General features: G+C 35.3%; 1 protein-coding gene across 1 annotated transcript in view; it reads left to right on the top strand.

Moving 5' to 3' along the window:
* Positions 1 to 19,674, top strand: part of COPB2 (coatomer protein complex, subunit beta 2 (beta prime)) — a 23,983-nt gene that overhangs the window by 3,624 nt on the left and 685 nt on the right. The window contains exons 4-20 of the mRNA XM_008594378.1: positions 1,774 to 1,943; positions 2,887 to 2,986; positions 3,635 to 3,777; positions 4,032 to 4,231; positions 6,207 to 6,281; positions 6,723 to 6,811; positions 6,900 to 7,006; positions 8,045 to 8,188; positions 8,831 to 8,961; positions 9,217 to 9,424; positions 12,526 to 12,636; positions 15,652 to 15,866; positions 17,418 to 17,510; positions 17,597 to 17,777; positions 17,969 to 18,037; positions 18,195 to 18,260; positions 18,507 to 19,517. Coding sequence (XP_008592600.1) covers positions 1,774 to 1,943; positions 2,887 to 2,986; positions 3,635 to 3,777; positions 4,032 to 4,231; positions 6,207 to 6,281; positions 6,723 to 6,811; positions 6,900 to 7,006; positions 8,045 to 8,188; positions 8,831 to 8,961; positions 9,217 to 9,424; positions 12,526 to 12,636; positions 15,652 to 15,866; positions 17,418 to 17,510; positions 17,597 to 17,777; positions 17,969 to 18,037; positions 18,195 to 18,260; positions 18,507 to 18,602 — 2,198 coding nt within the window. The 3' untranslated portion in view covers positions 18,603 to 19,517. The remainder of the gene's footprint in view (positions 1 to 1,773; positions 1,944 to 2,886; positions 2,987 to 3,634; positions 3,778 to 4,031; positions 4,232 to 6,206; positions 6,282 to 6,722; positions 6,812 to 6,899; positions 7,007 to 8,044; positions 8,189 to 8,830; positions 8,962 to 9,216; positions 9,425 to 12,525; positions 12,637 to 15,651; positions 15,867 to 17,417; positions 17,511 to 17,596; positions 17,778 to 17,968; positions 18,038 to 18,194; positions 18,261 to 18,506; positions 19,518 to 19,674) is intronic.

The raw sequence follows: 19,674 nt of genomic DNA, 5'->3' as shown, positions 1-19,674 counted from the left end.
AGGTGTTTTACTACTGGCTGGCTAGAGAGTTAGTCCTTACTTGGAAGTTTCTCAAAAACTCAATTTGAAATCAAAATAGGACTTCTCATTTTGATCCCAAAGGGCATGTTCTGTTTAGAAAAATATGTAGCAACTCAGTGTTCTTAATGAAAGAGTGTTTTACTGTGTGGAAGCAGTATGTTGTAAAATTTTTTTAGGCTTTGGAAATCCAGAATTAAAAAAAATGCTGATGTCTTTTCTAGGTTACTACTTTCCTTTCTTTTTAGTGCATTTGTGTTGGCCTCTGCTCATTATTAATCTGTTTTATATTTAAATTCCCTCTGCCTATATTCTCTCTTTCTTACTCCATTTCTCCACTGCTGCCAGTTATCTTTTTAAAACATAGATTTCATCTTGTCAGCTCCTGATGTAAAGATAAAGTCCAAGTGCCTTACTGTGGAATACAAATATTTCTAAGACTAGCCTGGGCTAATATTATGAGACATCTCCTATAACCCTGGTCTATTTTCCTTCCTCTACAAACCCATGAATGTTCAGACCTTATTTTATTCAACTGTCCCTTCTGCCTGCAGTCTTCTTTATTCTTCCTTTTTATTTTCCTCTGGAGAACTACTCAGCTTTCAAGACTTAGCACAAATGTTTATTCTGAGAAGCTCTCATCAGACAATTTACTCTGAGAAGCTCTCATCAGACATCCTCCTCACCTTTACGCAGAGCCAGTTATGCTCATCTCATTCCTTCCATTGCTTTTTGCCTCTATTACGGCCTTTCTTACATGGAATCATAATTAATGTGTTTTTGGAAATCTTTATTTCCTGAAATGTTGGATGTTTGGGGCAGGAACTGTGTGTGTTCTTCCTTCCCCCAACAGATACCCAATAGCCAACAGCACAGTGCCTTCCTTTTCTGTACTAGATGCTTCATACATGTTGCAATGAGTACAATCATATTCCTTTTTCCATCAGAATTTTTTAAATATCTCTATTTGCATAGATTTAGAATCATATTAACTTTTGCTTACACATTTGCTTACATCTTTTTATTTTGCAACATTTTTATTAGTTTTCCTTTACCTTATGTAAAATGTTATGTGTCTGAATATCTTAAGGTTTTCACCTTACTTTTTTTTCCTTTCATTGGATTGTCCTTGCTTTTGACATAGGTTGGGAACTTTGAGATTAGTTTTAAACTTTCTTCACTGAATTAAGTTTATCTTAAGAACAAGATTTGTCCTCTCTTTTGCTCCAATAAAGTTTGTTGTATACAGTAAGTGGTAAGCATTTGTTTACACATCTTTATACTCCCCACAGGACCTCCCACATGATGGGTATTCAGTAAATGTTTGTAACGGTAAAGCTCAATCCTGTACTGTGGTAATTTTTGACTACTTTATTATACTTTACATTTTTTAATTAAGCAGTCGTGTTCTCCTTTTAATACATCTTACCAAATACACTTTCATTAGGTTTATATTAAATCTCATAAAATCATTTCCTACCCTTAAAGTAGTGTTTCTCAAAGTATTAAACATCTAGATTCCTGGGCTTTACTGTAGATCAACTAAATTATAATCTCTAGGGATAAAACATGGAAATTGGCATTTTTAGAGAACATCATAGTAATCTGCCCCCTGAAAATTCAAGTAAAGTGAGTAAGAACAAAAACAAACAGGTGAAAAAAAAAAAAAGAATATTCCTTAGCTTTGGTATTTTATGTAATATGTCAGAACTGTGGCAGATCTGCTTTCTGAAAAGCGAGGCCCTGTATTGACAGGCAGATGCATTTGCTCTCTGAAGGTGTGGCAGCTGGGCTCTTCATCACCAAACTTCACTCTGGAGGGACACGAGAAAGGTGTGAATTGTATTGATTACTACAGTGGTGGCGACAAACCATACCTCATTTCAGGTGCAGATGACCGTCTTGTTAAAATATGGGATTATCAGGTATAGATTTTTTATAACCTTGCTTACCCTATATTAGACATATTTAGTATTTCTTACAGGACAGTTAAAAGGTGTGTTGTTGAACTCTTTTCATAGCATAATAACTTAAGGTCTCAGTATTACTCCTGAATTGTATAACCTTGCTTGCCCTATATTAGACATATTTAGTATTTCTTACAGGACAGTTAAAAGATGTGTTGTTGAACTCTTTTCATAGCATAATAACTTAAGGTCTCAGTATTACTCCTGAATTGTGGTCCCCAAAATTAGAAACTTTAACATTTTAATGTTAAATTATATATCCTCCAGTATCCTCTTTGGCAGAGTTCCGTTTATATTTGAACTATTAGATCAATTAATAATGTCATGATATAACCACGGTACAACCATTTTGCCACATAGATATCTTATAAACCTAGTTATGAACTCTTATTAGCATGTTTTTTGCCTCCAAGATTTTCTTAAATTTCTATTTTTTTGGTTTTTTACATCACAAGTCTTCATAAGTAGTTAATAAAATGAAGCCTAGAAGACCAGTTTTACTTGGAAGCTTTTTCATTTTGTATTTAAATCTGGTATAAAAATATTAAAGGCTAAAGCAGCACTGTTATTTAGTCCACAGATGGTAGTTAAGTATTAAGGGGAAAATCCATACCATAAGAATTTGGTGGAATAATATTCAGATGAAAACCTAGGTCTTTTAGTGTTTTTTTTCCCCCTTCTTTAAATATGATGGTTACATTTATATTTACCTGTTCTATGAAATAATTAGAGAAAATATTCATTTGTACAACAAGATAATTCTGTTTCAAAAATTTCTGTATTGTATACTATTTAGATTGTCATAACCACTATCATTTATAATGTATCTGTGCATTGAGAAAATTAAGGATGGGTTACCTGTTTTTTAATAATAAAAATGTTTTCTGTGTCTTGATTATAGAACAAAACATGTGTGCAGACACTGGAGGGACATGCCCAAAATGTGTCTTGTGCCAGTTTTCATCCTGAGTTGCCAATCATCATCACAGGTTCAGAAGATGGTAAGTTAGAAGTGTATGTTTATTCCTGTGCTTGTAATTACTCAGAATATACTTAAACCAAGTAGTGTCCCTGCATTGTAACTGGAGGTTTCTAAGGATTTTGATATTTTTATTAGAGTACTAGACTTAAGGTGTGAAAGAGTAAAAGGACATTATTATCATCATCACTCTAATGTATTTTGATTCTATCACTTAAATAAGAGGACACCCAAATTTTGTAGAGAAAATCTAAAAAGCATGCACTTCGGAGTCAAACAAAGCTGGGTTTAAATTTAGTGAATTTCATGAATGTGGTTTGGGCAAATTATGAAATGGGAGCACACATATCCACTTTATAGGATTATAGAGAGAGGGTGAGAAAAATCACTTGTAGAAAGCATCTGGCACATAGTACTCTACTAAGGAAATCTTGTTATTATTTCATACTTAAAATCACATTTCTTAGTTTTAGGTTGTTATAAATTTTCTATTATTATATTTATGTTGCTTTATAAAACATTTAAAGACTGTAGATACAAAAGTTGGTCATTAAGCTGCCAGGAAGTGTTTTCTATTTGAGTAGAAAGACTTCCATTTGGCTCATTAATCTGACACAGTTTATTGTTGGATGTTCATATCAAAAGGGAATATTCACATTGCTCTTTTTAGGAACAGTGCGTATTTGGCATTCAAGCACCTATCGGCTTGAGAGCACATTGAATTATGGAATGGAGAGGGTGTGGTGCGTGGCCAGTCTAAGAGGGTCCAACAATGTCGCTTTGGGCTATGATGAAGGGAGCATCATTGTTAAGGTAATTATATCATCTCTTTAAATAGATGAACACAGGCAGAGCAGTTTTCCTTGTATTTTAGTACTGTCACCTTCCAAGTCACCACTTTTATTAAACTAGCACTTTTTTCAATAAGCACTAGAGATTAAGTAATGGCAATTTAAAATGGAAGAAAGGAAATAGAGCTCTCTGTTAAATGAAAAAAAAGTATCTGTTTTGTTGGGGTTTTATTAGTTTTCCTTTTCATTGCTATGAGCCATTTATCATTCTTCCAGCTTGGTCGGGAGGAACCTGCCATGTCCATGGATTCCAATGGAAAGATAATTTGGGCCAAGCATTCAGAAATCCAGCAGGCCAACCTAAAAGCAATGGGAGATGCTGAAATTAAAGACGGAGAAAGATTGCCATTGGCAGTAAAGGATATGGGCAGTTGTGAAATATACCCTCAGACTATTCAGCACAATCCTAATGGGCGGTAAGCCACCACCAAAATCTCTCTCTGACCTTCTGTGTATGTTAGAGCAGGGTTTGTGTGTCCATGGCATATTCTGCTTTTTCCCTGTGGTAGGCATCTCTCATCATCCCTCACTGAGCTTTTGCCTTGGCTTCACAATCCTCAACACAGATTGAGGCACCTGTGCCAGTTGAGGCATATTCTGCTTTTTCCCTGTGGTAGGCATCTCTCATCATCCCCCACTGAGCTTTTGCCTTGGCTTCACAATCCTCAACACAGATTGAGGCACCTGTGCCAGTTGATCGAGTTGGCATGCAAAGTGGAACGTGTTTGCCCTCCTGGCCTTGTTCTGTACCACACCATTTTGAACTGTGAAATAGTATTGTATTTACTTTTATTTCACGTGTGTTGGGTTTGTGTTCCTGCATGCTCCTTTGAGGGCAAGGATCATGTCTTATCCTGAGACTTTGCAGGTACTCTAAATACTTGCTGACTCATTGCTCTTAAGAAAATCAACTCTGAGGTATGTGTCTTTTGAAAAAAGTTTTGGGATTGGTAATAATTCTTCTTCTCATTCGTAATTTGAACTGTCTGTTTCTCTCTTAAGATTTATAAAGCATCTTGTGAGAGAGGAGTTTCTAGCACAATGAGTTTAAACCTGTGGAGCTTTAAAAATTATTTTACAGTAGATCTGGGCATCTTATAATACTCTCCTGAGTATTAAAAAACGACCAAGTATTCCACCTAGTTCAATAAATGGTATCCATGATTATTTGTAATATAATTATCTTATGAAGGTTAAGAACACATTGTATATATTTCCCCCAGTATCATAAAACATTCTTTGATGTTAGTTTGCATTACCTTTGACAATCTTTTGGTAAGAGCCATGACAGTATTCTAAAAAGTGTTGTTTTATGTCTGTTGGGAAAGCTTTATTTGACTACACAACATTCTCTTTTACTCATTATTTAAATGTTAAAATATTCTGTTTACTTTGATAAATTTAACAGTCATTAAAAACTGGAGTAAGATATTTTTACTCATTTGAATGATCAGCTTTAAAATGAAGATAGTCTTGCAGTAACAGTGCCTCCCTGTGGTGTAAATGTCATAATCAAAGTGCTAGACGTCTTGGTGCTCAACAAATACAGTTGAATAGTTGGAATCCTCCTCCTAGGCGTTTCTAGCCATTCTCACCTTCCTGTCCCAAATCTCTTTTGTTTATAAGAGATGGCCATTGTAATAACATTTTCAGCAATAAAATATACTTAAACCAAGTAGTGTCCCTGCATTGTAACTGGAGGTTTCTAAGGATTTTGATATTTTTATTAGAGTACTAGACTTAAGGTGTGAAAGAGTAAAAGGACATTATTATCATCATCACTCTAATGTATTTTGATTCTATCACTTAAATAAGAGGACACCCAAATTTTGTAGAGAAAATCTAAAAAGCATGCACTTCGGAGTCAAACAAAGCTGGGTTTAAATTTAGTGAATTTCATGAATGTGGTTTGGGCAAATTATGAAATGGGAGCACACATATCCACTTTATAGGATTATAGAGAGAGGGTGAGAAAAATCACTTGTAGAAAGCATCTGGCACATAGTACTCTACTAAGGAAATCTTGTTATTATTTCATACTTAAAATCACATTTCTTAGTTTTAGGTTGTTATAAATTTTCTATTATTATATTTATGTTGCTTTATAAAACATTTAAAGACTGTAGATACAAAAGTTGGTCATTAAGCTGCACGATTCTTCAGAGTAAGTTTTGGCTGTGTGATATCCAGCTTGCCATGGTTGCAAATGAGTGTCATGTGCCACTTTATAAGAGATTCTCAAAGCTCTATGTGGGCTGTTCTTCATGTTAAAAAATAATTCTCACCAGAGGTGCCCATTGGAAGATTAGGGTCAGAGGCAGCTATGTAGTGTGAGCTCTTTGCCCTTTCTCTATTCAATATTGAACTGGCTTACGTAAGCTGATCTAATNTCTACACAGCAATGGCATTGAGAAACAAGAGTTTTGGATCTGCCCAGGAGTTTGCATGGGCGCACGATTCTTCAGAGTAAGTTTTGGCTGTGTGATATCCAGCTTGCCATGGTTGCAAATGAGTGTCATGTGCCACTTTATAAGAGATTCTCAAAGCTCTATGTGGGCTGTTCTTCATGTTAAAAAATAATTCTCACCAGAGGTGCCCATTGGAAGATTAGGGTCAGAGGCAGCTATGTAGTGTGAGCTCTTTGCCCTTTCTCTATTCAATATTGAACTGGCTTACGTAAGCTGATCTAATAATCCCATTAAACTGGGGACTCAGCACCCATTTTCTTGATGGAGCCATGGTAGGACCTGGTGCTTATGGGCTTAAGGCAAAGTAGGCCCTCAAGTCAAGTCCTTGGCAGTCTCTTCCTATTACGTGGTGTCCTAATATTTGAAAGTATTTCTAACATTTGGTCTAATTATGGTTTAGCATATAGTATGCTGTTTTTGCTTTTCTTTTTTCCTCCAGATATGCAATAAGAGAGAGCAACAGTGTTGTAAAGATATTTAAGAACTTTAAGGAAAAAAAATCATTTAAACCAGATTTTGGAGCTGAAAGTGAGTACTATTTATATATAACACAGTTTTAGAAGCTTTGTAATGGCTCAAAAACATCTAAACAAAAATCTTTTTATGTTCTTTTAAGGTATCTATGGAGGCTTCTTATTGGGAGTCAGATCTGTAAATGGCTTAGCCTTCTATGACTGGGACAATACAGAACTCATACGCAGAATTGAAATTCAGCCCAAATATGTGAGTTTTCATTCCTTTGTTGTTTTGGGAATGTTCTTCTTTGAGATGAGTTCTGATTATGTTGGACACAGTGCCATTTATTAAGATTACTTAGAAAATCAGAATTGTGATATTTGAACAAGGCAGCATACATTGGATATTTTGAAAAATATAAAAAGTTATGCAAATTCCAAGTGCTATTCGTGTTTTAAATAGCTTTTGACAGAGTAAAAAAGCATGTTTTGAAAACAAGAAATCAGGGAATTCTTGACTTAGAAAGGTTTGAGAAGCTCCCACACAGTCCAAAATGCTTTTTCTTGCTTTACCTGATGATGACTCCTTGAACTTTAGGTGACCATCTCCAGTGACTAAGTGTTCTATCTTTAGAACTGCCTGCTGCTTTGACAGCTTTCACTTTCAGGAAATCATCTATGAAGACAAAACCACCCTCCCTAGGGTCCTGGTTCTGTCTTCTAGAGCATGCATTCTCAGTGTGGTTTATAGTACCCCCATAGGGGCAAAAATTGTTTGGGGAGGGGAGGGAGTGAAGAAACCTTTCTATGTATAAAGCATAGACATACATATGCATGTAATGTATATGTGTGTGTATATATATATGCATTAGATAGATAGATAGACAGACAGACAGACAGACAGACAGACAGTATACCTGTGGTATTAAAATTTTATCAAGGGAGGTGATTAAGAAAAAAAGTCTAAAACATCTCCAAGTGGGGGGTAGGTGATAATGCAAATAAAAGGTGAGAATGCTGTTCTAGAGCAATAGAGAATAGGTTGCTGCTCCTCTAAATTAATGTTTACTGACAGTTCTCCTTCCTGTCTCCCTTTTGCCTTTCCATTGCTAGGCTAAATAGAACAGCCCTGCCCTATCTACTCTCCCAAATATACATATAAGTTCGCTATGTAAAACTATTAAGTGCATACTTACTATCTTAATATAGGAAGATAATCCTTATAAGGAAACAAAGTATACGCAGTTTGTCATATCCACTCAGAAATTCAAATCATTTGTCTGTGTTTTTATTTGTCGTATTGCAGATTTTCTGGTCTGATTCTGGAGAGCTAGTCTGTATTGCCACTGAGGAATCATTTTTTATCCTTAAGTATCTGTCAGAAAAAGTCTTGGCAGCACAGGAAACACATGAGGGAGTTACTGAGGATGGCATTGAAGATGCCTTTGAGGTAATTGCATCAGTGCACCTTTAGCTTTGTTTTTAAATGATTTATATTCTTATAACAGACTTCACTGATTTTAACATTTTATTATAAATTAGTTTTGGGGAAGCTAAAAAGCATTTAGGGGGGTTCTGGTGAAATATGAAAAAATCTTGGCTTTAAGGTCAGAATCTGAAAGTAAATATGTTTAAAAGAAATTTGTGCTTAGGTTTTAGGAACTTTAGATTTACTTTGATATCTTTCAGTAGGAAACTTATAGTTGTTTTGATCCTAAGACTATTTTGCCAGAGTGATTTAAATGAGCTCCCAAAACGTAAAGATAAATCATCCCTTGTGAGGATATCCTAGAAGATTTAAGAAATACTTAATAATCCAGTTTCGTTTGTATTAGGAGGTTTAGATCAATTCTCTTTTAGATCACAGTTTTGATGCAACAGTGAGATTTCACATTACAAATACTCATCTAGAAATCTGTTCTTAAATGAAGAAAGAACAAAGAAATTCCGAGGAAAGATTTTCTTTCTTGAAATAGGATTTTACTTTGTATTCCTTATTCTACCTTATCACCCTCAATTATATTCACCTTTTGTTATTGACAGATTTCTAATGTTGGAAAAGGTAATAATAGTCTTTATTTTCTTTCTGCAGGTTCTTGGTGAAATTCAGGAAATTGTGAAAACAGGGCTGTGGGTAGGCGATTGCTTCATTTACACAAGTTCTGTGAACAGATTAAATTATTATGTCGGAGGAGAAATAGTCACCATTGCCCACTTGGACAGGTAGCTGAGTATCGTTTTGCTTTTGTCTTAAGCATCCTAAATTTAGAAGTGTGCGTTTTAAATAAAACATGTTACTGGCTTATAGCAGTGATAGGCTGATTTTTCAGTGTTAGAGTTTTTGTAGGTTACCTATTATTAACCAGAATTATATCGATCAAATGGAAAGATTTTGAGCAAGAGGCAGAATGGGGTGTGTGTGTGTTTGTAGCTGCAGATTTGAACTTACTTCTGATTCAGTTTCTGTTTCTGTTATAGGACAATGTATCTCCTAGGCTATATTCCTAAAGACAACAGGCTTTATCTGGGGGATAAAGAATTGAACATTGTTAGCTACTCCCTGCTTGTTTCAGTCTTGGAATACCAGACAGCTGTCATGCGGAGGGACTTTAGCATGGCTGATAAGGTCCTTCCTACCATTCCAAAAGAACAGAGGACCAGAGTTGCACACTTTTTGGAAAAGCAGGTAAGAGATTCTTTCCTTTCTTTTCTTTTTGTTTGTTTTCAAGATTAACAATTTGAAAGAATGTTAGCAGGGATTTGAAAAACTTTGTTAATCACCACTGATTTCCTATAAGAAAGTAATTTCTCCTGTGAATTCCACTTGTTATATATGCACTTGTTACAGTATATGGTATGCTTCCCTAATATTCTGCATTCTCCTTTCTCAGTGCCCTTAGTATTTGTACCTCTTTTACATGTTGGAGGAGATTTATCGGTCTTTCCTTTCTGTACACCTCTTTTCCAGTCTCCTAATATTTGCATTTCCACACTGTATTTTTCTCTCTGTCCCATTTGCCTTTTTTCTTTTTTTTTTTGTAATTGTGGTAAAATACACATAATATAAAATTTCCCATTAGTGACACACCTTTTTTTAATGTAGTTTTCTAGTCAAAATTACATATGCAGAAAGCATAAAGTAAGTCTTGCTGCAAGCCTTAAGAAAAAAGCAGCTCTCCCTTCTTTCCCCTCTCCCTTTCCTACTCCCTAGGGGAATTACTTTTAATTATTTTATCTAACTCTTTTGGTATTTATTTCCACATCTCTAAATAATATCTGATATATCAATATAGCTATTTCTTCATTTCTCAGCTTTTGGCATTTCTTATGACTTCCCACTCTATAAAAGGTGAGGATTCAGCTTTCTTTCACTCCCCTGCATCTACCACATACATGCCACTTCCCTATCCCCTATCCTTTCAGTATAGTTATATCACAATTTTTATTAGATCAGTATTCGATTTTTATGTTATTACGGCTGTGTAAATAAATGCTGTTCATAGATGAGATGTATAGTGTATTATCACTTTCCCTTCCTGCAGTCCTTTTCCCTGGCGTTCATAATTGCCTTTTTTTTCCTTTGCTTAATTTTCTCTGTGCTTAAGTTTAATTCTCCCTACACTCTACTGGTTCTCTAGTTTTCCTTAAGGTCTCCTTTCAGTGGGTTTAGCCGGCGTTAGACGGAACTGTTTTTTCTGCTCTCATCATGGATATTCCCTCACCATCATGTCGGGACTTCCCTTCGCCTCTCTCTCGAGTTGGATCCATTGTTTCTTATGTTCCCTATATTCTTTACTGCTTTACTCTCTCATTTTGGTGGAGCATGCATGTCCTTCAGTAGTTTCCTGAGAAAAGGATTATTAATGGGAGGTAAATTATTTTTTGATTGAATATCTGAAAATGCCATTGTTCTACCCTAAAACACATTTGACTGTTTTAATCTGGTGTAGAATTCCAGACTGGAAGTAATTTTCTCTCAGAATTTCGAAGGTATTGTTCCATTGCCTTCTAGCTTCTGGTTATTTTTGAAGTCTGAAGCTATTTTTATTCCTGATTCTTGGTACATGACCTTCTTTTTCTCTATGGAAGCCTTTTGGATCTTGTCCCTGTTGTACTTAAATGTTATGATGATGGTGGGCCTTGGTAGGGGTCAATTTTCTTTCTTTCTGCTGGGTATTAGATGAGCTCTTTGAATGAGAAACTCATGTCCTTCATTTCCAAGAGATTTTCATGATTCATTCTGTGGTGTTTTCCTTCCTCTGTTTTGTGTATTCTCTCCAGTGTTACTCAAATGTTGGAGCTCCTGCACCAGTTTCTTTATTTTGTTATTCTCTGACTTTTTAAATCTTACTTTTGTTTGTAGATGAACGTTTGTCTTATCTCTCTGAGGATATGAATGATATTTTTTTGTTTTTGAAGTTTTCTTTTCCTCATACATGGTATGCTTACTTCAAGTTGCTTTTATTGATTCGGGCTTCCAAAATTTTGTTACTAATGTTTGCCCTCCATTTCTGTGTGTCCTTGGGAGTTTATGCCTTAAAAAATAAAATCCCTTTAGTTTCATTTTAGTGGGGTTTTGGGGGAAAACACAAGTGTATATATTTAGTCCACCTCATTTCATCTGCTTTGCTCTTGCCTGTATTTGTCTAGTTCAAAGATCTTTCATCCTCCACTCTTGGGTTTTATGTTGTCTACATCAGTGGTAATGAAGAAAAGGAGTTAACGCTGATTATTTAGAATGTTTCATTTGTATTGTACTCATGGATAAATGGAGGGAGTGGCATTTTGTATAATCTGAGAAGTTAAAACATTTCAAACAATGATAAAGCCATCTTGAAGATCTAACCGGACAGAACTCCAAAAGCTGTCCAGCTTCTCCATCCTGACCATACCATAACTGAGCATTCTCCCCAGTCTTATGAAGAGGTAAACTAGCCCTGAGCTTTTTGTCTAATACACCACATCCCTAGAGCTGAAGAGCTTGCCCATAGGGCAGACCCTATCAGTACTGTCTGTCTTGGGGGAGAAACTGATTTAGTAATTACAGCTGTTGGTTTCAAAGTCCATTCCTGATGGCTTAATGGAGTATGAGAAAGAAATTTTAGACTTTCCTGTCCTTTGGGATACCTGCTGATGAATAAACTGGACAGACATGAGACCAACAATAAAGGCATAGATAATGACCTGATCAGTGTCTGGACCTGAACAAAATGTTTGCTAAATGACCTACAGATGATAGAAAATCAGAAGGTTTTATATATGACTTATTTTTCTTTGTCCGTTTACTGCCAGTAATCTTTATCTGTAAAATGAGGAACTGGACTAGATGATCTCTATAGGCCAAGCTTTACCAACAGCTAGGTTTAAATCATGTGCCTGTTTTTCTTCTTTTGAAATGACTTTTGCTCAATCAACTTTCCAAAATCCTTTATTTTTGACATTTCTGTTAACGTTTATATTTCTAATTTTATTAGTTGGTGTTTTACTTGAGTTAAACAAATAAAAAAATAGTATTGGCCAGCTTCCATTATCTTAAAGGGCAGCAGGCATTATGTAACTGAATATTGTGTCTGCAGGTTTGTTCTTACCAGTTAATTTAATGAATGTTTAATTTTTCTCTGTCTTCTCATTAAAGAGTATTTTGTTATCTATTAAGTAGTGGTGTTTCTATGTTAGCAAGGTATTTTTAGTTTGCTCTGTGTGTGTGTGCACTATTAACACATACAACATACATACATTTTTCTATGCATAAATCACACACACACACTTTTTTTTTAATCTGTTTAGGGCTTCAAGCAGCAAGCTCTTACAGTATCCACAGATCCTGAGCATCGTTTTGAGCTTGCTCTTCAGCTTGGAGAGTTAAAAATTGCATACCAATTAGCAGTGGAAGCAGAGGTATGTACGAATTCATGATGGAGAGGCCAGTAGGTACTTATTTGTTTTTGGTAAAAGGTTTTGGTATTGAAGTTTTCTGAAATGCAAATTAGTGATTCATTTTGGTGAGATTGTCTCTCTTTGATCTTTTTTTAAAAAGATCAAAGGGATCAAAGGGGCTGGCCAGTTAGCTCAGATTATTAGAGTGTAGTGTTGTTAACACCAAGGTCAAGGGTTTGGATCCCCTTACAGGCCAGCCGCAAAAAAAAAAAATCGTTAAAGGATCCCCATACTGGTCAGCTGCCAAAAAAAATAAAAATTAAAAATTAAAGATGAATTATGTTAATCTTTGTGTAAATTAAATGGATTATATTGAAGATATTCTTATACTCTAATTTGTTTTTTATAAGAAATATTTTCATATCTTATGTGAGATCTATCTTGCAATAGAAAAGGGAAGGTATAAGATAGTNGTCTAGTTCAAAGATCTTTCATCCTCCACTCTTGGGTTTTATGTTGTCTACATCAGTGGTAGTGAAGAAAAGGAGTTAACGCTGATTATTTAGAATGTTTCATTTGTATTGTACTCATGGATAAATGGAGAGAGTGGCATTTTGTATAATCTGAGAAGTTAAAACATTTCAAACAATGATAAAGCCATCTTGAAGATCTAACCGGACAGAACTCCAAAAGCTGTCCAGCTTCTCCATCCTGACCATACCATAACTGAGCATTCTCCCCAGTCTTATGAAGAGGTAAACTAGCCCTGAGCTTTTTGTCTAATACACCACATCCCTAGAGCTGAAGAGCTTGCCCATAGGGCAGACCCTATCAGTACTGTCTGTCTTGGGGGAGAAACTGATTTAGTAATTACAGCTGTTGGTTTCAAAGTCCATTCCTGATGGCTTAATGGAGTATGAGAAAGAAATTTTAGACTTTCCTGTCCTTTGGGATACCTGCTGATGAATAAACTGGACAGACATGAGACCAACAATAAAGGCATAGATAATGACCTGATCAGTGTCTGGACCTGAACAAAATGTTTGCTAAATGACCTACAGATGATAGAAAATCAGAAGGTTTTATATATGACTTATTTTTCTTTGTCCGTTTACTGCCAGTAATCTTTATCTGTAAAATGAGGAACTGGACTAGATGATCTCTATAGGCCAAGCTTTACCAACAGCTAGGTTTAAATCATGTGCCTGTTTTTCTTCTTTTGAAATGACTTTTGCTCAATCAACTTTCCAAAATCCTTTATTTTTGACATTTCTGTTAACGTTTATATTTCTAATTTTATTAGTTGGTGTTTTACTTGAGTTAAACAAATAAAAAAATAGTATTGGCCAGCTTCCATTATCTTAAAGGGCAGCAGGCATTATGTAACTGAATATTGTGTCTGCAGGTTTGTTCTTACCAGTTAATTTAATGAATGTTTAATTTTTCTCTGTCTTCTCATTAAAGAGTATTTTGTTATCTATTAAGTAGTGGTGTTTCTATGTTAGCAAGGTATTTTTAGTTTGCTCTGTGTGTGTGTGCACTATTAACACATACAACATACATACATTTTTCTATGCATAAATCACACACACACACTTTTTTTTTAATCTGTTTAGGGCTTCAAGCAGCAAGCTCTTACAGTATCCACAGATCCTGAGCATCGTTTTGAGCTTGCTCTTCAGCTTGGAGAGTTAAAAATTGCATACCAATTAGCAGTGGAAGCAGAGGTATGTACGAATTCATGATGGAGAGGCCAGTAGGTACTTATTTGTTTTTGGTAAAAGGTTTTGGTATTGAAGTTTTCTGAAATGCAAATTAGTGATTCATTTTGGTGAGATTGTCTCTCTTTGATCTTTTTTTAAAAAGATCAAAGGGATCAAAGGGGCTGGCCAGTTAGCTCAGATTGTTAGAGTGTAGTGTTGTTAACACCAAGGTCAAGGGTTTGGATCCCCTTACAGGCCAGCCGCAAAAAAAAAAAAAATCGTTAAAGGATCCCCATACTGGTCAGCTGCCAAAAAAAATAAAAATTAAAAATTAAAGATGAATTATGTTAATCTTTGTGTAAATTAAATGGATTATATTGAAGATATTCTTATACTCTAATTTGTTTTTTATAAGAAAAAAAAAAATCGTTAAAGGATCCCCATACTGGTCAGCTGCCAAAAAAAATAAAAATTAAAGATGAATTATGTTAATCTTTGTGTAAATTAAATGGATTATATTGAAGATATTCTTATACTCTAATTTGTTTTTTATAAGAAATATTTTCATATCTTATGTGAGATCTATCTTGCAATAGAAAAGGGAAGGTATAAGATAGTAGGTAAATAAGTCTGGGAACTCTGAAAGAGTACAGACATAGGAATTTGGCTGTATCCCAAACTAGCGAGAAAGATACTGGTTTTAAAGAAGGGTTCTGACATTTTGAAAGACAGTTTAATGACATATTTATGGATCTTTGTATATAAAGGGTTCCTAGTTGTGGTTTAAGTCTAGCATTTACTTGTAAATTAATTTCAGATGTAAAATAAATTTTAGCTATGTTAAAATCACCCAAACATGCAGCATTTCATTTGATTTCTGATGAGCTATAAATGACAGATAGTATCTATTATTGTTCAGTATTTAAGGACATAACAATTTTCTCTTTCAAAAAAAGAGGTATTAAATCACTCATTAAAATAATTGCATTCTAATTACCTTAAAACTTCAGTTAGATGGTTTTACTTTTAGTTTCACTTTATAATTACAAAATAAAAATATAACGGGTTGATGATTATTCATGCATCATTAAAATTGATTTGTGTATTTGAATTAATTTTGTGTAAGTGAATAATTTCCATTTCTTCATTATACATTTTGTAATGCCATGCTTATTTTAAGTGACAGAGGCAAGTTAACAAGCACAGCTCAGTATATATGTAAATATCTTCCATTGTCAGGATAGTAATGTTCAAGTTAACAGAATAATGTTGATGCTGGAAATTTAAATGGCTATTTCCAAAGATATTCTAACTTGGAAACTTTTTCTTATAGTCAGAACAGAAGTGGAAGCAACTTGCTGAGCTTGCAATTAGTAAATGTCAGTTTGGCCTAGCACAGGAGTGCCTACACCATGCACAGGATTATGGGGGTCTGCTGCTTTTAGCCACTGCCTCTGGAAATGCTAGTATGGTGAACAAGCTAGCAGAGGGTGCAGAGAGAGATGGCAAAAATAATGTGGCATTCGTGAGCTACTTTCTACAGGGCAAGTAAGTATTAATCTAAGGTCTACAAGACCTTGGTGAGCATAGTCATTAAAAACAGTTATTTCTACGTTGACTTTGAGGATGGTCTTTGGAGAGAAATGTGAAGAATGAACTGATGAATGGTGAATGGTGTTGAATAGTGGGGGCAGTCAAGGGAGGACAGTGCTACCTTGGTAGCAGTCACCTTCAGTAAGGGATGCTCTTAGCACATTTGGTTTAAATGTTAGAGCTAAATGAGCTGTTCAGGGAGGGTCAAGTGGGAGAAAAGTTAAACCCCTTTCTCAACAGTTCTGCCAGTTAATGGCTGAGGCATTTTATTTTATGACAGCAGGAGGCTATTGTGCTACTCCAGTTGGTACCTGAATGGCAGGTGATTTTACCCAAATTGGATAATTTTGATCTATTTATGGCAAGAATAAAGGGGGATGAGCATGCCAGTTACTTTTAGATTCAACCCTAACTGTAAAGTGTAAAAATACCACGTATTTTTAAGTCTAGCAGAGTTAGTGCATTTGGCCATTACTTGGCCGTATTGTGAAATAAAACACAGAATTAATCACTAACCTTGCCCTACATACTGATTTTTTTAATCCCACACTTTATTAAACTTCAAATGTATACTCCAGTATACATATTGAATATATTTATAAATACTTGGCCGTATTGTGAAATAAAACACAGAATTAATCACTAACCTTGCCCTACATACTGATTTAATCCCACACTTTATTAAACTTCAAATGTATACTCCAGTATACATATTGAATATATTTATAAATATATATACCAGTAAGAATAGGTCCACTATTCCTTATCCATAATTCAAAAATCTAAAAATATTCTGAAGTTTTTTATTTGATGGCAAAACCTGACCTGCACTCTGACTTACTACTTTAGTTGCTTTAATGCCACTTGGTATATTTTAATCATATTTAATATTCATGTGTTATTGCAGAAATGTTTGTGGCTTTTGTGTGATGCTGAGGATGTTAAGTAATATATAGTATATGCCCTGTATTACTTCTCTAAAATCCAAAAAATTCTGAATCTGAAACATTACCTACTTTATAAAATTTGCAAAGAAAAAAACTGAAATTAAGAATTGAAGACAAAAAAAAGACACTTTCTATTCTCCTACAGGGCACCACTGGATTGTCCCAGCCCATGCTGGTGACAACTGCCCTAGACATTCATACTTGTGAAACTGAATTTCTGCTCACATACATCCTGAAGCCCTTAATTGCTAATCTAACCTGCATAAACTCCTCTTGAAAAGTCCCTTTAGGTTCTTCCTAGGGGTTGTTAAACCTAAGCAGATTCTAGAAAGTGGTCACAAAAGCTGTCTTATTTCTCACACCCTTGGAGTCCATTGATTATGTAACATACCATTAAGAAAAGTAAATGGCTCAATGACAGAAATGAGATGTACATGGAGGGGGGCAGGGGAGAAGTTTGACTTTACAACACTAAATCCACATTTCTTTAAGGTGTTAAGTACCTTTATTATAGTATTTATTCTTGATAACAGTACCTCTTTTCTTTTTTTATCTTTAGGCTTGATGCTTGCCTGGAGGTCTTGATTAGAACTGGGAGACTGCCAGAAGCTGCCTTCCTGGCCCGAACTTACTTACCCAGTCAGGTTTCAAGGTACAGAATTTAGTTTTAGGAAGAAATGTTTCGAATAAAAAGAACACACTTGTTTATTCTCTTTGGTTCTGTGATGTCTATAATAGGGTAGTGAAACTCTGGAGAGAGAATCTCTCAAAAGTCAATCAGAAGGCAGCGGAATCCCTTGCTGACCCAACAGAGTATGAAAACCTTTTCCCTGGATTAAAAGAAGCCATTGTTGTTGAAGAATGGGTGAAGGAAACACATGCTGATCTATGGCCAGCCAAACAATATCCACTTGTCACGGTGAGTGGCCAGGGTGCCAAGCTTAATTTAGTGCGACTACAGGATGGAATAGCATTCACAACTTCTGATTTTGAACTGCACTAAATAAATTATTGTTGGATTAAGAGCTAATATCTGGGATTTAGGCCAAATTCAGAGATGAATTATGATTTCAGGATATTTCATTTCATCATTGTTTTATTCTCTGGTAGCCAAATGAAGAGAGAAATGTTATGGAAGAAGCAAAAGGCTTTCAGCCCTCAAGATCTGCAGCTCAGCAGGTCAGTTCAATTACTATTGGTGATGATTTAGTTGAGACTGTTGATTTTAAATACCATCTCCCACTTACAAATCCTGATCATCCTTCCCTCGGGGGAAAACTATAAATTCCTTAGAAAATCCCTTTGTCTTCATGTGTATCTCCACTTGGGCTTTCAGGAACTTGATGAGAAACCTGATTCTCCTCCAGTTGTCGTGGCCTCCCACACAGACAACAAAGAAAAGGTAGGTCAGACATCATACCCAAACCTCTCCGTCCTTCCGTCCACCCCATAAATGTGGGCAGGATATACAGGCCTCTGTGGTTTGAGTGATGTAATCTGTTTAAGTTTCAGAACAGGGGCTTTGAAATGGAAAGATGCTCTTTTTGACTATTAAGAAAATTTTAGTTCTCACGTCAGATTATTAACCACAGACTTTTCTTGGACACAGTACTGTACAACTTCATCACCCTCTTCCTTTTGTTTGCAGAGTTTACTTGAACTAGAAGTAGATTTGGATAATTTGGAATTAGAAGATATTGACACAACAGATATCAATCTGGATGAAGATATTTTGGATGATTGAACGTAATGTTTTCCATTTACCTGACTAAACAGATCATTACTATGTACAGGTATTGATCATCTGGACCACAGCACTTTGGACTATGTTCTCATAGAATGGAGACTTTTATATGTAAATGCTGTGGACCACTGGGAGCACAGCTGCCTCTGAGTCTTAAGAGGAGTTTATGTGCAGCATTTAAATTACTGTGTTATCCTTGTTAACTAAAACAGACTTGGGCTTTAATTTCTTTCATACTGTTATTAGGCCATATCTCATAAAATCTTTTGAATTAATGAAGATACTTCAGTTTCCTTACTGAATAATGAAAATAGGCTTCTAGTTTTAGAAGGCCGAGCCAAAACTATACCTCACCTAGAATTCAGCCCCACATTCTCTTATCTTTGCATAACTAAATCTGTATTTTCAAATATGATCAATCACATTTTCCATAGAACTGAATATCCATACTGTAATTCTCTGAGCCCTTTTTCTTGATCTCATTGCATCATTCCTGGCAGTGTGTGTAGCTTGGGTGGCATGGGTTCTTATGCCTTGCCCTAATTTTGTCTGGTAGCTAGCCATTTCTAGAATCAGAGTCTGAAACCTGACTTCATTATTATTCCTCTGACCTCATTAAGCTGGGCTCTGTCTAAATTACATGTTGGCCTATTTGGTAATACAGAAAAGCACAGTACTTTCTCTTTTTTAACTGTGCACTTATCTAATGTGATTAGAGAAATTCATAACGAGGTGCTCAAATATATTTCCCCTTGCAGCCTAAGGAAGTGAGTAGGGTAACAAGTTTTTCTTTGTATTTCTGTCAGAGGCACTATCTAGAATTTCAAAAGCAAAGAAATTTAGAGAGAATAACAAATCAGTATCTTTTAATCTCAACATTTTTAAACATTCAGCTCAATGTCAACAAAGAGAAAGGTAGTATTTAGTAAAATGAAATGTGTTTTAAAAAATATTTCAGGAAGCTGCAGAATGGCTAACGAATGCTTCTTGATAAGCTTGCAGTGTTAATTCTATATACGCTCCCTTCTGTGCTTCTGTTTTTGCAAAGACCTTTAAAAAAAAAAAAGTTTTA

Source organism: Galeopterus variegatus, unplaced genomic scaffold (assembly GCF_000696425.1).
Source record: "Galeopterus variegatus unplaced genomic scaffold, G_variegatus-3.0.2 Scaffold10677, whole genome shotgun sequence".
Classification (NCBI taxonomy): domain Eukaryota; kingdom Metazoa; phylum Chordata; class Mammalia; order Dermoptera; family Cynocephalidae; genus Galeopterus; species Galeopterus variegatus.
The sequence above is the reverse complement of the archived record's forward strand: the minus strand, read 5'-3'. Positions and strand labels throughout refer to the sequence as shown.